The sequence below is a fragment of the Petromyzon marinus genome, chromosome 67 (genome assembly GCF_048934315.1).
Source record: "Petromyzon marinus isolate PM22_M1 ecotype Great Lakes invasive population chromosome 67, UKy_Petmar_22M1.pri1.0, whole genome shotgun sequence".
Classification (NCBI taxonomy): domain Eukaryota; kingdom Metazoa; phylum Chordata; class Hyperoartia; order Petromyzontiformes; family Petromyzontidae; genus Petromyzon; species Petromyzon marinus.
The window spans coordinates 3,002,293-3,017,798 of NC_133733.1; the positions used below are offsets into that span (position 1 = coordinate 3,002,293).

At 53.9% G+C, this 15,506-nt stretch overlaps 1 protein-coding gene across 1 annotated transcript in view; it reads left to right on the forward strand.

Moving 5' to 3' along the window:
• The window catches only part of NALCN (sodium leak channel, non-selective), a 164,462-nt gene that overhangs the window by 113,590 nt on the left and 35,366 nt on the right, over positions 1–15,506 (forward strand). The window contains exons 23-29 of the mRNA XM_032978490.2: positions 261–317; positions 1,192–1,312; positions 3,119–3,250; positions 5,640–5,807; positions 7,701–7,805; positions 11,005–11,111; positions 14,205–14,325. Coding sequence (XP_032834381.2) covers positions 261–317; positions 1,192–1,312; positions 3,119–3,250; positions 5,640–5,807; positions 7,701–7,805; positions 11,005–11,111; positions 14,205–14,325 — 811 coding nt within the window. The remainder of the gene's footprint in view (positions 1–260; positions 318–1,191; positions 1,313–3,118; positions 3,251–5,639; positions 5,808–7,700; positions 7,806–11,004; positions 11,112–14,204; positions 14,326–15,506) is intronic.

Here is a 15,506-nt window from a genome sequence, read left to right on the forward strand (position 1 = left end):
GCACAGTACGGGGCACAGTACGGGGCACAGGTGGTGCATCGGCCAGTCGTCTCAGTCGACCCTTGGCACCTGGGTCTGTCCCGTGACCTCCTGCCAGCGGGCGTTCGACACTTCACGTGATAGCCTCAACGTGCACATGGCCTAGCACAAGCGTCGTGGTGACGTCACCGCCACTTAGTGGCGAATGGCGGTTGTTGTTGTTGTGTGTGTACGTGTACATCTGTGTGTGTGTGTGTACGTGTCTGTGTGTGTGTATGTAGGCTAACAACCGACCCGGTCACAGGAGCGGTTAAGCACACGCGCTACCACCAGCTGTAGTGAGTAACACGCACGACAACCACTCTGTGTCCCTCTCTCCGAGTCGGCCATAGGTCCACTCAGCCTTAAAACTAATACCCGGTGTGGTATGCACGTGTGTGTGTGTGATACACATCAACACTGGGGGGAAGATAAAGGTGGCCGGGGAGCGGGCATGGTGCTCTTTATAGGCGCTGCTGCTACTCGCTACTCACAGCACTTGCCCCTACAGTCTGTTAGAGGCTACACGGGGGATTTTTGTCTGTGTCTACCTTCACAGGCGCTGCTGCTACTCGCTACTAACAGCACTTGCCCCTGCAGTCTGTTAGAAGCTACACGGGGGATCTTTGTCTGTGTCTACCTTCATAGGCGCTGCTGCTACTCGCTACTCACAGCACTTGCCCCTACAGCCTGTTAGAGGCTACACGGGGGACTTTTGTCCGTGTCTACCTTCACAGGTGCTGCTGCTACTCGCTACTCACAGCACTTGCCCGTACAGTCTGTTAGAGGCTACACGGGAGATCTTTGTCTGTGTCTACCTTCATAGGTGCTGCTGCTACTCGCTACTTACAGCACTTGCCCCTATAGTCTGTTAGAGACTATACGGGGGACCTTTGTCGTGTCTACCTTCACAGGCGCTGCTGGTACTCGCTACTCACAGCACTTGCCCCTGCAGTCTGTTAGAGGCTACACGGGGGACCTTTGTCTGTGTCTACCTTCACAGGTGCTGCTGCTACTCGCTACTCACAGCACTTGCCCCTACAGTCTGTTAGAGGCTACACAGGGGACCTTTGTCTGTGTGTGTAGGTGCTGCTACTCACTACTAACAACACTTGCCCCTAGTCTGTTAGAGGCTACCTGGGGGACCTTTGTCTGTGTGTGTGTGCGTTCCAGTGAGCTCATGGGCCTGGTGACGTACCTGGACTGGGTGATGATCGTGGTCACCATCACCTCCTGCGTCTCCATCATGTTCGAGTCTCCCTACCTCCTCGTCATGAGGTCTCCCATGCTGCAGGTGGGTGGGGTTAGGGGTGGGGTTAGGGGTGTGGTTAGGGGTGTGGTTAGGGGTGGGGTTAGGGGTGTGGTTAAGGGTGGGGTTAGGGGTGTGGTTAGGGGTGTGGTTAGGGGTGGGGTTGGGGGTGGGGTTGGGGGTGGGGTTAGGGGTGTGGTTAGGGGTGTGGTTAGGGGTGGGGTTGGGGGTGGGGGTGGGGTTGGGGGTGTGGTTAGGGGTGTGGTTAAGGGTGGGGTTAGGGGTGTGGTTAAGGGTGGGGTTAGGGGTGTGGTTAGGGGTGTGGTTAAGGGTGGATTAGGGGTGGGGTTAGGGGTGGGGTTGGGGGTGGGGTTGGGGTTGGGGTTAGGGGTGGGGTTAGGGGTGGGGTTATGGGTGGGATTAGGGGTGGGGTTAGGTGGGTTGGGGTTAGAGGGGGTTTGGGTTAGGGGGGTTGGGGTTAGGTGGGTTGGGGTTAAGGGTGTGGTTAGGGGTTTGGGTTAGGGGTGGGGTTAGGGGTGGGGTTAGGGGTGGGGTTAGGGGTGGGGTTGGGGGTGTGCTTAGGGGTGGGGTTAGGGGGGTTGGGGTTAGGGGTGGGGTTAGGGGTGGGGTTAGGGGTGGGGTTAGGGGTGGGGTTAGGGGTGGGGTTTGGGGTGGGGTTGGGGGTGTGGTTAGGGGTGGGGTTAGGGGGGTTGGGGTTATGGGTGGGGTTAGGGGTGTGGTTATGGGTGGGGATGGGGGTGGGGTTGGGGGTGGGGTTGGGGGGGTGGTTAGGGGTGTGGTTAAAGGTGGGGTTATGGGTGTGGTTAAGGGTGGGGTTAGGGGTGGGGTTAGGGGTGGGGTTGGGGTTAGGGGTGGGGTTAGGGGTGGGGTTATGGGTGGGGTTAGGGGTGGGGTTAGGGGTGTGGTTAGGGGTTTGGGTTAGGGGGGTTGGGGTTAGGGGTGGGGTTAGGGGTGGGGTTAGGGGTGGGGTTGGGGGTGTGGTTAGGGGTGGGGTTAGGGGGGTTGGGGTTAGGGGTGGGGTTAGGGGTGGGGTTAGGGGTGGGGTTTGGGGTGGGGTTGGGGGTGTGGTTAGGGGTGGGGTTAGGGGGGTTGGGGTTATGGGTGGGGTTAGGGGTGGGTTTAGGGGTGGGGTTTGGGGTGGGGTTTGGGGTGGGGTTAGGGGTGTTGTTTGGTGGTGGGGTTATGGGTGGGGTTAGAGGGGGGTTGGGTTAGGGGGGTTGGGGTTAGGTGGGTTGGGGTTAGGGGTGTGGTTAGGGGTTTGGGTTAGGGGTGGGGTTAGGGGTGGGGTTAGGGGTGGGGTTAGGGTGGGTTGGGGTTAGGGGTGGGGTTAGGGGTGGGGTTATGGATGGGGTTAGGTGGGTTGTGGTTAGAGGAGGTTGGGGTTAGGGTTAGGGGTGTGGTTAGGGGTGGGGTTATGGGTGGGGTTAGAGGGGGTTTGGGTTAGGGGGGTTGGGGTTAGGTGGGTTGGGGTTAGGGGTGTGGTTAGGGGTTTGGGTTAGGGGTGGGGTTATAGGTGGGGTTAGGGGTGGGGTTAGGGGTGGGGTTAGGGTGGGTTGGGGTTAGGGGTGGGGTTAGGGGTGGGGTTATGGGTGGGGTTAGGTGGGTTGGGGTTAGAGGGGGTTGGGGTTAGGGTTGTGTAAAGGTCCGTGTTTCCCTCTGCGTCCCCCTCTGCGTCCCCCCATCACTTCATGTGACACCGCGTGACCCCGCATGACCTCGTGTCTACCCCCCGTGACCCAACAATGACCCTTCGTGACCCCACATGAACCCGTGACCCCATGCCCCTCGCGTGACCCCACCTGACCCACCGTGACCTCGTGACCCCGCCAGGTGACCGAGTACATCTTCGTGATCTTCATGAGCGTGGAGCTGCTGCTGAAGATCCTGGCGGACGGCCTCTTCTTCACGCCCACGGCCATCATCAAGGACTTCGGCGGGGTCATGGACATCTTCATCTACCTGGTACCCTCTCACCTACCCTGCTACCCCCTCACTCTCATGCCTGGTACCCCCTCACCTACCCTGCCACCCCCTCACTCTCATGCCTGGTACCCCTGACCTACCCTGCTACCACCCTCACTCTCATACCTGGTACCCCCTCACCTACCCTGCTACCCCCTCACTCTCATGCCTGGTACCCCCTCACCTACCCTGCTACCCCCTCACCTACCCTGCTACCCCCTCACTCTCATACCTGGTACCCCCTCACCTACCCTGCTACCACCCTCACTCTCATGCCTGGTACCCCCTCACCTACCCTGCTACCCCCTCACTCTCATACCTGGTACCCCCTCACCTACCCTGCTACCACCCTCACTCGGCTACCCTGGTTCCCATGGACATCTTGGTCTTGCTGGTACAGGCTGGGTGTGAGTCTGTGTCTCAGGCTGGGTGTGAGTCTGTGTCTCAGGCTGGGTGTGAGTCCGTGTCTTAGGCTGGGTGTGAGGCTATGTCTCAGGCTGGGTGTGAGTCTGTGTCTCAGGCTGGGTGTGAGTCCGTGTCTCAGGCTGGGTGTGAGTCTGTGTCTCAGGCTGGCTGTGAGTCTGTGTCTCAGGCTGGGTGTGAGTCTGTGTATCAGGCTGGCTGTGAGTCCGTGTCTCAGGCTGGGTGTGAGTCTGTGTCTCAGGCTGGGTGTGAGTCTGTGTCTCAGGCTGGGTGTGAGTCTGTGTCTCAGGCTGGCTGTGAGTCTGTGTCTCAGGCTAGGTGTGAGTCTGTGTCTCAGGCTGGGTGTGAGTCTGTGTCTCAGGCTGGGTGTGAGTCTGTGTCTCAGGCTGGGTGTGAGTCTGTGTCTCAGGCTGGGTGTGAGTCTGTGTCTCAGGCTGGCTGTGAGTCTGTGTCTCAGGCTGGGTGTGAGTCTGTGTCTCAGGCTGGGTGTGAGTCTGTGTCTCAGGCTGGGTGAGTCTATCTCAGGCTGGGTGTGAGTCTGTGTCTCAGGCTGGGTGTGAGTCTGTGTCTCAGGCTGGGTGTGAGTCTGTGTCTCAGGCTGGGTGAGTCTGTGTCTCAGGCTAGGTGTGAGTCTGTGTCTCAGGCTGGGTGTGAGTCCGTGTCTCAGGCTGGGTGTGAGTCTGTGTCTCAGGCTGGGTGTGAGTTTGTGTCTCAGGCTGGGAAAGTCTGTGTCTCAGGCTAGGTGTGAGTCTGTGTCTCAGGCTGGGTGTGAGTCCGTGTCTCAGGCTGGGTGTGAGTCTGTGTCTCAGGCTGGCTGTGAGTCTGCATCTCAGGCTGGGTGAGTCTGTGTCTCAGGCTGGGTGTGAGTCTGTGTCTCAGGCTGGGTGTGAGTCTGTGTCTCAGGCTGGGTGTGAGTCTGTGTCTCAGGCTGGGTGTGAGTCCGTGTCTCAGGCTGGGTGTGAGTCTGTGTCTCAGGCTGGCTGTGAGTCTGTGTCTCAGGCTGGGTGTGAGTCTGTGTATCAGGCTAGCTGTGAGTCCGTGTCTCAGGCTGGGTGTGAGTCTGTGTCTCAGGCTGGGTGTGAGTCTGTGTCTCAGGCTGGGTGTGAGTCTGTGTCTCAGGCTGGCTGTGAGTCTGTGTCTCAGGCTGGGTGTGAGTCTGTGTCTCAGGCTGGGTGTGAGTCTGTGTCTCAGGCTGGGTGTGAGTCTGTGTCTCAGGCTGGGTGTGAGTCTGTGTCTCAGGCTGGGTGTGAGTCTGTGTCTCAGGCTGGCTGTGAGTCTGTGTCTCAGGCTGGGTGTGAGTCTGTGTCTCAGGCTGGGTGTGAGTCTGTGTCTCAGGCTGGGTGTGAGTCTGTGTCTCAGGCTGGGTGTGAGTCTGTGTCTCAGGCTGGGTGAGTCTGTGTCTCAGGCTAGGTGTGAGTCTGTGTCTCAGGCTGGGTGTGAGTCCGTGTCTCAGGCTGGGTGTGAGTCTGTGTCTCAGGCTGGGTGTGAGTTTGTGTCTCAGGCTGGGAAAGTCTGTGTCTCAGGCTAGGTGTGAGTCTGTGTCTCAGGCTGGGTGTGAGTCCGTGTCTCAGGCTGGGTGTGAGTCTGTGTCTCAGGCTGGCTGTGAGTCTGCGTCTCAGGCTGGGTGAGTCTGTGTCTCAGGCTGGGTGTGAGTCTGTGTCTCAGGCTGGGTGTGAGTCTGTGTCTCAGGCTGGGTGTGAGTCTGTGTCTCAGGCTGGGTGTGAGTCTGTGTCTCAGGCTGGGTGTGAGTCTGTGTCTCAGGCTGGCTGTGAGTCTGTGTCTCAGGCTGGGTGTGAGTCTGTGTCTCAGGCTGCCCTGTGAGTCCGCGTCTCAGGCTGGCCTGTGAGTCCGCGTCTCAGGCTGGGTGTAGGAGAGCCCGTTGCTCAGTTTTTGGTGTAGCTGAGTCTGTGGCTGGCTCAGTGTGTGAGTCGGTGGCTCGTGGCCATACCCTTCGACGCCATTGCAGGTTAGCCTCATCTTCCTGTGCTGGCTTCCGCGCTCGGTGGCGCCCAGCTCGGGCGTGCAGCTGCTGCTGGTGCTGCGCTGCCTCCGACCCCTGCGCATCTTCAAGCTCGTGCCGCAGATGAGGAAGGTGGTGAGGGAGGTGTTCAGCGGGTTCAAGGAGATCTTCCTGGTGAGGAATGCTCGCAGAACGCGGCCTGCGGCATTGACGCCACTCCGCGTGGGCAAGCCTGTTTTAGCATGAAGTCTGTTTTTTTCCGCGTCGCATCGATCGTCGTGGCGATCTGCGCCGGTAGGAGGACCCTCCGGCGTCGTCAGCGTCACCGGCAACGAGGACGATGACAATCTCGTCGTGACTCTGACGATGACGGCGATCGTCGTGGCTCTGTGACCCCGAGGCCCCGTGACCCCGGGGCCCTGTGACCTCGAGGTTCTGTGACCCCGAGGCTCTGTGACCCTGAGACTCTAACCCTGAGGCTCTGTAACCACGAGGCTCTGTAACCACGAGGCTCTGTAACCACGAGGCCCTGTAACCACGTGGCTCTGTGACCCTGAGGCTCTGTGACCACGTGACTCTGTAACCCTGAGGCTCTGTGACCACGTGGCTCTGTAACCCTGAGGCCCTGTGACCACGAGGCTCTGTAACCCTGAGGCTCTGTGACCACGTGACTCTGTAACCCTGAGGCTCTGTGACCACGTGGCTCTGTGACCACGTGGCTCTGTAACCTGAGGCCCTGTGACCACGAGGCTCTGTAACCCTGAGGCTCTGTGATCACGTGACTCTGTAACCACGTGGCTCTGTAACCACGAGGCTCTGTGACCACGTGACTCTGTAACCACGTGACTCTGTGACCCTGAGGCTCTGTAACCATGTGACTCTGTAACCCTGAGGTTCTGTAACCACGTGACTCTGTGACCACGTGACTCTGTAACCCTGAGACTCTGTAACCACGTGACTCTGTAACCCTGAGACTCTGTAACCACGTGGCTCTGTAACCACGAGGCTCTGTAACCCTGAGGCTCTGTGACTACGTGACTCTGTAACCCTGAGGCTCTGTGACCCTGAGACTCTGTAACCACGAGGCTCTGTGACCCTGAGGCTCTGTAACCACGTGACTCTGTGACCCCGAGGCCCTGTGACCCTGAGGCTCTGTAACCACGAGGCTCTGTAACCACGTGACTCTGTGACCCTGAGACTCTGTAACCCTGAGGCTCTGTAACCACGTGACTCTGTAACCCTGAGGCTCTGTAACCACGTGACTCTGTCACCCTGAGGCTCTGTGACCACGTGACTCTGTAACCACGAGGCTCTGTGACCCTGAGGCTCTGTAACCCTGAGACTCTGTGACCACGTGGCTCTGTAACCCTGAGGCTCTGTAACCACGTGGCTCTGTAACCCTGAGGCTCTGTAACCACGTGACTCTGTAACCACGTGGCTCTGTAACCCTGAGGCTCTGTAACCACGTGGCTCTGTAACCCTGAGGCTCTGTAACCACGTGACTCTGTAACCACGTGGCTCTGTGACCCTGAGGCTCTGTAACCACGAGGCTCTGTAACCACGTGGCTCTGTAACCCTGAGGCTCTGTAACCCTGAGGCTCTGTAACCACGAGGCTCTGTAACCACGAGGCTGTCTAACCACGTGACTCTGTGACCCCGAGGCCCTGTGACCCCGAGGCTCTGTGACCACGTGACTCTGTAACCACGTGACTCTGTCACCCTGAGGCTCTGTAACCACGTGGCTCTGTAACCACGTGGCTCTGTAACCACGAGGCTCTGTAACCACGAGGCTCTGTAACCACGTGGCTCTGTAACCACGAGGCTCTGTAACCACGTGACTCTGTAACCCTGAGGCTCTGTAACCACGTGACTCTGCAACCCTGAGGCTCTGTAACCACGAGGCTGTCTAACCACGTGACTCTGTAACCCTGAGGCTCTGTGACCCTGAGGCTCTGTGACCACGTGGCTCTGTAACCACGTGACTCTGTGACCACGTGGCTCTGTAACCACGTGACTGTAACCACGTGGCTCTGTAACCCTGAGGCCCTGTAACCTGCGCTCTCCCAGGTCTCCATCCTCCTGCTCACCCTCATGTTCGTTTTCGCGAGCTTCGGGGTTCAGCTGTTTGCGGGGAAACTCGCAAAGTGCAACGACCCCCACGTCGTGCTCGAGGTGAGAGACGGCCTCCGTTCACTCCGCTACGCTACATGGTACTCTACACTGCACGCTACACTACGCTGCGCTACACTACACTATGCGGTACACTACACGCTATACTACGCGCTATACTACACTATGCTTCGCAACGTGGTACGCCACACGCTACACTACGTGCTACACTACACACTACACTACACGTTACACTACACGATGCTGCATGCAACACTGCGTACTGCACTACACTGCTTTACATACTGCTCGCTACACTACACGCTATACTACATGCTACGCTACATGCTACACGACAGTACACGGTACACTACACGCCACACTACGCTAAACACACTACACTACGCTCCACGGTACATTATGCTACACGCGACACTACATGCTAAACTACACTACAGTACCGTGTGTAGTTAGCCTGGTGGTCCACCACCATAGTGTGTAGTTATCCTGGTGGTCCACCACCATAGGGTGTAGTTAGCCTGGTGGTCCACCACCATAGTGTGTAGTTAGCCTGGTGGTCCACCACCATAGTGTGTAGTTAGCCTGGTGGTCCACCACCATAGTGTGTAGTTAGCCTGGTGGTCCACCACCATAGGGTGTAGTTAGCCTGGTGGTCCACCACCATAGTGTGTAGTTAGCCTGGTGGTCCACCACCATAGTGTGTAGTTAGCCTGGTGGTCCACCACCATAGTGTGTAGTTAGCCGGGTGGTCCACCACCATCGTGTGTAGTTAGCCTGGTGGTCCACCACCATAGTGTGTAGTTAGCCTGGTGGTCCACCACCATAGTGTGTAGTTAGCCTGGTGGCCCACCACCATAGTGTGTAGTTAGCCTGGTGGTCCACCACCATAGTGTGTAGTTAGCCGGGTGGTCCACCACCATCGTGTGTAGTTAGCCTGGTGGTCCACCACCATAGTGTGTAGTTAGCCTGGTGGTCCACCACTATAGTGTGTAGTTAGCCGGGTGGTCCACCACCATAGTGTGTAGTTAACCTGGTGGTCCACCACTATAGTGTGTAGTTAGCCTGGTGGTCCACCACCATAGTGTGTAGTTAGCCTGGTGGCCCACCACCATAGTGTATAGTTAGCCTGGTGGTCCACCACCATAGTGTGTAGTTAGCCTGGTGGTCCACCACCATAGTGTGTAGTTAGCCTGGTGGTCCACCACCATAGTGTGTAGTTAGCCGGGTGGTCCACCACCATCGTGTGTAGTTAGCCTGGTGGTCCACCACCATAGTGTGTAGTTAGCCTGGTGGTCCACCACTATAGTGTGTAGTTAGCCTGGTGGTCCACCACTATAGTGTGTAGTTAGCCGGGTGGTCCACCACCATAGTGTGTAGTTAACCTGGTGGTCCACCACTATAGTGTGTAGTTAGCCTGGTGGTCCACCACTATAGTGTGTAGTTAGCCGGGTGGTCCACCACCATAGTGTGTAGTTAGCCTGGTGGTCCACCACCATAGTGTGTAGTTAGCCTGGTGGTCCACCACTATAGTGTGTAGTTAGCCGGGTGGTCCACCACCATAGTGTGTAGTTAGCCTGGTGGTCCACCACCATAGTGTGTAGTTAGCCTGGTGGTCCACCATCATAGTGTGTAGTTAGCCGGGTGGTCCACCACCATAGTGTGTAGTTAACCTGGTGGTCCACCACTATAGTGTGTAGTTAGCCTGGTGGTCCACCACTATAGTGTGTAGTTAGCCGGGTGGTCCACCACCATAGTGTGTAGTTAGCCTGGTGGTCCACCACCATAGTGTGTAGTTAGCCTGGTGGTCCACCACTATAGTGTGTAGTTAGCCGGGTGGTCCACCACCATAGTGTGTAGTTAGCCTGGTGGTCCACCACCATAGTGTGTAGTTAGCCTGGTGGTCCACCATCATAGTGTGTAGTTAGCCTGGTGGTCCACCATCATAGTGTGTAGTTAGCCTGGTGGTCCACCATTATAGTGTCTAGTTAGCCTGGTGCTCCACCACCATAGTGTGTAGTTAGCCTGGTGGTCCACCACTATAGTGTGTAGTTAGCCTGGTGCTCCACCACCAAAGTGTATAGTTAGCCTGGTGGTCCACCACTATAAAAACCGGACCTCTGGACGAGTCTGGCAGTCTTCGTCAAGCTGAAGAAAGAAGACCAGCTAGGCTAGGACCCTGGTTACCCCCAGACCCGCCGCCCTTCTAAGGGCCGGGACCGAGTGGGCCAGTGGTCGGGACCCGAGGACCTTGGCTGAGTCGGGTCAGATAGCCTCCCCCTAGGTCCCCTTAGCCGGAGGAACGTGGGTGTGGTCCCAGTGATGAGGACTCGCTAGCCCAGAGGCTGTACCTCGTTGGGTATCGGGTAGAGGGGTCGCTACCCGTCTGTGTTAGGGACCCGTGAATCCCGCAGTTGCATTGAATAAACGTCTTGCCTCGAGCACTCCATCGCTGGTCTCCCTGGAACCCACTACATATGTACCCTGTGTGTGTACCGTGTGTGTGTTGAGGCGTAAATGACGACTCGGAGGCAGATCTTTATGTAGGGGCTTGCGCCAGCTGTGTTATTAAAGGCTTCTCTTTGGACGCGACTCCGTGTACTGCCCCCTCACTGCCTACACTCCACACCCCAGGGTAGGGGTACTGGGGAAGTCCCTAGCACCCGCAGGCTACCCTAGCCTGGTGCCAATTTCCCCCTACCCTGGGTCCCATTGCTCCCCCAGGGGTAGGGTACTGGGGAGGTCCCTAGCACACCCGCAGGCTACCCTAGCCTGGTGCCAATTTCCCCCTACCCTGGGTCCCATCGCTCCCCCAGGGTAGGGGTACTGGGGAGGTCCCTAGCACACCCACAGGCTACCCTAGCCTGGTGCCAATTTCCCCCTACCCTGGGTCCCATCGCTCCCCCAGGGTAGGGGTACAGGGGAGGTCCCTAGCACACCCACAGGCTACCCTAGCCTGGTGCCAATTACCCCCTACCCTGGGTCCCAACTTCCAACTTCACCTGTTCCTGGCTCCCCGCAACGACCCTGAACCTGTGACGGGTTCCAGCTTAAATCCTCCCAGGGGGACATGACGTCACTGTCCTGCCCCTGCCCATGACATCACTGTCCTGGCCCCTGCCCATGACGTCACCATCCATGACGTCATCGTGCCAGAGGGTGAGCGTGACATGACGTCACTAACTCCTATCTACATGTGTATGTATATATCTGCGTGTGTGTCGTGGTGGTGGTGGTGATGCAGGAGGAGTGTGTGGGAATCTTCAGGATCAATGTGAGCGTCTCCAAGACGCTGAACCTCAAACTGCGTCCCGGCGAGAAGAAACCGGGCTTCTGGGTCCCCAGGGTCTGGTGAGAACAACAATAACAACAACAACACAACAACAATAACAACAACTAGCAAAAACACAACATACAATAACACGAAAAAAACACAACAATAACAACAACAACTAGCAACAACACAACTACAATAACACAAAAAACACGACAATAACAACAACACAACAACAAAAACACAACAACAATAGTAACAACACAATAACAATACAACACCCTTACACCCAACTATAACATAACACAACAACAATAGTAACAACACAACAACAATAGTAACAACACAACAACAACAATAGTAACAACACAACAATAACAGTAAGAACACAACAACAATAATAGTAAAAACACAACAACAATAGTAACAACACAACAACAATACAACAACCTTACACCCAACTATAACATAACAACACAACAACAACAGTAACAACACAACAACAATAGTAACAACACAACAACACAACAATAGTAACAACACAACAACAATACAACAACCTTACACCCAACTATAACATAACAACACAACAACAACAGTAACAACACAACAACAATAGTAACAACACAACAACAATAGTAACAACACAACAACAACAGTAACAACACAACAACAATAGTAACAACACAACAACACAACAACAATAGTAACAACACAACAACAATACAACAACCTTACACCCAACTATAACATAACAACACAACAACAACAGTAACAACACAACAACAATAGTAACAACACAACAACAATAGTAACAACACAACAACAATAGTAACAACACAACAACAACAATACAACAACCTTACACCCAACTAGAACATAACAACACAACAACAACAGTAACAACACAACAACAATAGTAACAACACAACAACAACACAGCAGCAACAATAGTAACAACACAACAACACAACAGCAACAATAGTAACAAGACAACAACAACAGTAACAACACAACAACAATAGTAACAGCACAACAACAAGAATAGCAACAAGACAACAACAACAGTAACAACACAACAACAACAGTAACAACACAACAACAGTAACAACACAACAACAATAGTAACAACACAACAACAATAGTAATAACACAACAACAATAGTAACAACACAACAACAATAGTAACAACACAACAACAATAGTAACAAGACAACAACAGTAACAACACAACAACAACAGTAACAACAACAATAGTAACAACACAACAACAATAGTAACAACACAACAACAATAGTAACAAGACAACAACAGTAACAACACAACAACAACAGTAACAACACAACAACAGTAACAACACAACAACAATAGTAACAACACAACAACAATAGTAATAACACAACAACAATAGTAACAACACAACAACAATAGTAACAACACAACAACAATAGTAACAAGACAACAACAGTAACAACACAACAACAACAGTAACAACAACAATAGTAACAACACAACAACAATAGTAACAAGACAACAACAGTAACAACACAACAACAACAGTAACAACAACAATAGTAACAACACAACAACAATAGTAACAACACAACAACAGTAACAACACAACAACAATAGTAACAACACAACAACAATAGTAACAACACAACAACAATAGTAACAACACAACAACAACAATAGTAACAAGACAACAACAGTAACAACACAACAACAACAGTAACAACAACAATAGTAACAACACAACAACAATAGTAACAACACAACAACAGTAACAACAACACAACAACAACAATAGTAACAACACAACAACAATAGTAACAACACAACAACAATAGTAACAACACAACATCAATAGTAACAACACAACAACAACAGTTGTAACAACACAACAACAACAATAGTAACAACACAACAACAGTAACAACACAACAACAACAATAGTAACAACACAACAACAACAATAGTAACAACACAACAACAACAATAGTAACAACACAACAACAATAGTAACAACAACAACAGTAACAACAACAACAACGCAGCAGTAGCGGTCAGCGCTACTGCTGCGTTACCAACCCGGCAGAGACGAGTTCGATTACCACTCCTGGTCAACACCAACACCACCCGTGGCGATTCTCTGAACCGGTCCTGGGCCTCCCCTAGGTCGACTCGGCCTCAAATGAATACCTGGTGCGGTGTGAAGTAGTAAACATCGCCACTGGGGGAGACAAAGGCGGCCGGGCGTGGTGCTGGTAGCCACCTACCCCCTCGTGTGCCATAGTGCCGGTAGCCTTCACAGGTGCTGCTCGCTAACCGCACTTGCCCCTGCAGTCTGTTAGAGGCTACATGGGGGACCTTTGTCTGTATCTACCTTCACAGGTGCTGCTGCTACTCGCTACTAACAGCACTTGCCCCTATAGCCTGTTAGAGGCTACACGGGGGACCTTTGTCTGTGTCTACCTTCACAGGTGCTGCTGCTACTCGCTACTAACAGCACTTGCCCCTACAGCCTGTTAGAGGCTACACTGGTGACCTTTGTCTGTGTCTACCTTCACAGGTGCTGCTGCTACTCGCTACTCACAGCACTTGCCCCTACAGCCTGTTAGGGGCTACAAGGGGGACCTTTGTCTTTTTGTGTGTGTGAGTGTGTGAGTCAGTGTGTGAGTGAGTGAGTGTATGAGTGTATGAGTGAGTGTATGAGTGAGTGTATGAGTGTGTGTATGAGTGAGTGTATGAGTGAGTGTATGAGTGAATGTATGAGTGAGTGAGTGTATGAGTGAGTGTATGAGTGAGTGTATGAGTGAGTGTATGAGTGTGTGAGTGAGTGTAAGAGTGAGTGAGTGTATGAGTGAGTGTATGAGTGTGTGAGTGAGTGTGTGAGTGTATGAGTGAGTGAGTGTATGAGTGAGTGTATGAGTGAGTGTATGAGTGAGTGAGTATATGAGTGAGTGTATGAGTGTGTGAGTGTGTGAGTGAGTGTATGAGTGAGTGAGTGTATGAGTGAGTGTATGAGTGAGTGTATGAGTGAGTGAGTGTATGAGTGAGTGTATGAGTGTGTGAGTGAGTGAGTGTGTGAGTGAGTGTATGAGTGAGTGTATGAGTGTGTGAGTGAGTGAGTGTAGTCACCACCTGTGTCGTTGTGTCCGCTGCTCCAGGGCTAACCCACGCAACTTCAACTTCGACAACGTGGGGAGCGCCATGCTCACTCTCTTCGAGGTGCTGTCACTCAAGGGCTGGGTGGAGGTGCGCGACGTCATCATCCAGCGCGTGGGGCCGGTGAGAGAGGGAGCGCGCACACACACACGTGTGTACACACACACACACGTGTACACACACACACACGTGTGTACACACACACACGTGTACACACACACACGTGTGTACGCACACACGTGTGTACACACACACACACACGTGTGTACACACACACACACGTGTGTACACACACACACACGTGTGTACACACACACACGTGTGTACACACACACACGTGTACACACACACACAAAGACACGTGTGTGTGTGTGTACTATGTGTGTGTACACGTGTGTGTATGTGTGTGTGTATCTGTGTGTGTGTGTGTCCGGCAAAACAACCCCCTACCTCCTCGCGGTGCCGGACGGGCAACTCTGTCGTGGACAGTGCTGTGGGGGGAGATCCAATTTTGATTGGCTCCTCCCCTCATGGCATATGTGTCCACCACAGGGGCTAAACGGGGGCTCTGGACGGGTGCGAGGGGCTGATAACCCCTCCAACTTTCAATTAATTACCACGAAACCACGAGTTAAACTGAAATATGTAACTAATAAGCTTGTGCCGGAGGCCCCGGGGGGCCAGGCGTCTATGACGTCTCCTGGCCACACCCCAATTGGCGGAGCCAGGAGATTGAATATCTACCCTCGGGGCTCCTCCAGAAACAACGAAAAGCCACTATGGGTGGCCACGTGGAATGTTCGAACGCTCACTGCAGAGGAGAGGCTGCCACTCCTCTGTCGGGAGCTGGAACGGTACCGCCTGGATCTATGCGGCATTCAGGAGGTCCGGTGGACCGGCTCTGGCTCCTGCCACCATGAGGGGTGGACAGTCCTCTACTCGGGGCAGCAGACTGCCAAACAACAGGGTGTGGCTCTTCTTTTGAACAAAAGAATGAAGGGGGCGTGGGAGCGTGGCGGTGAGGTGTGGGAAGCTGTAAGCCCCAGGCTACTTTGGGCTCGCCTTCCCATCAACCGGAGGCGAGGAATGGTGGTCGTGGTTACTTATGCCCCCACCGAAGATGAACATCCGTGGAGGGATGCAGGCAAAGCCGATGAGTCAGATGCCTTCTATGACCTCCTGTCACAGGTGCTGGCTAAAGTGGCCCCTCGGGATAGAGTCATCATGTTGGGTGACTTCAATGCCCGAGTTGGTCATGATACTGGCACCTGGTCTGGAGTGATTGGAGGGCATGGGCCAGATCA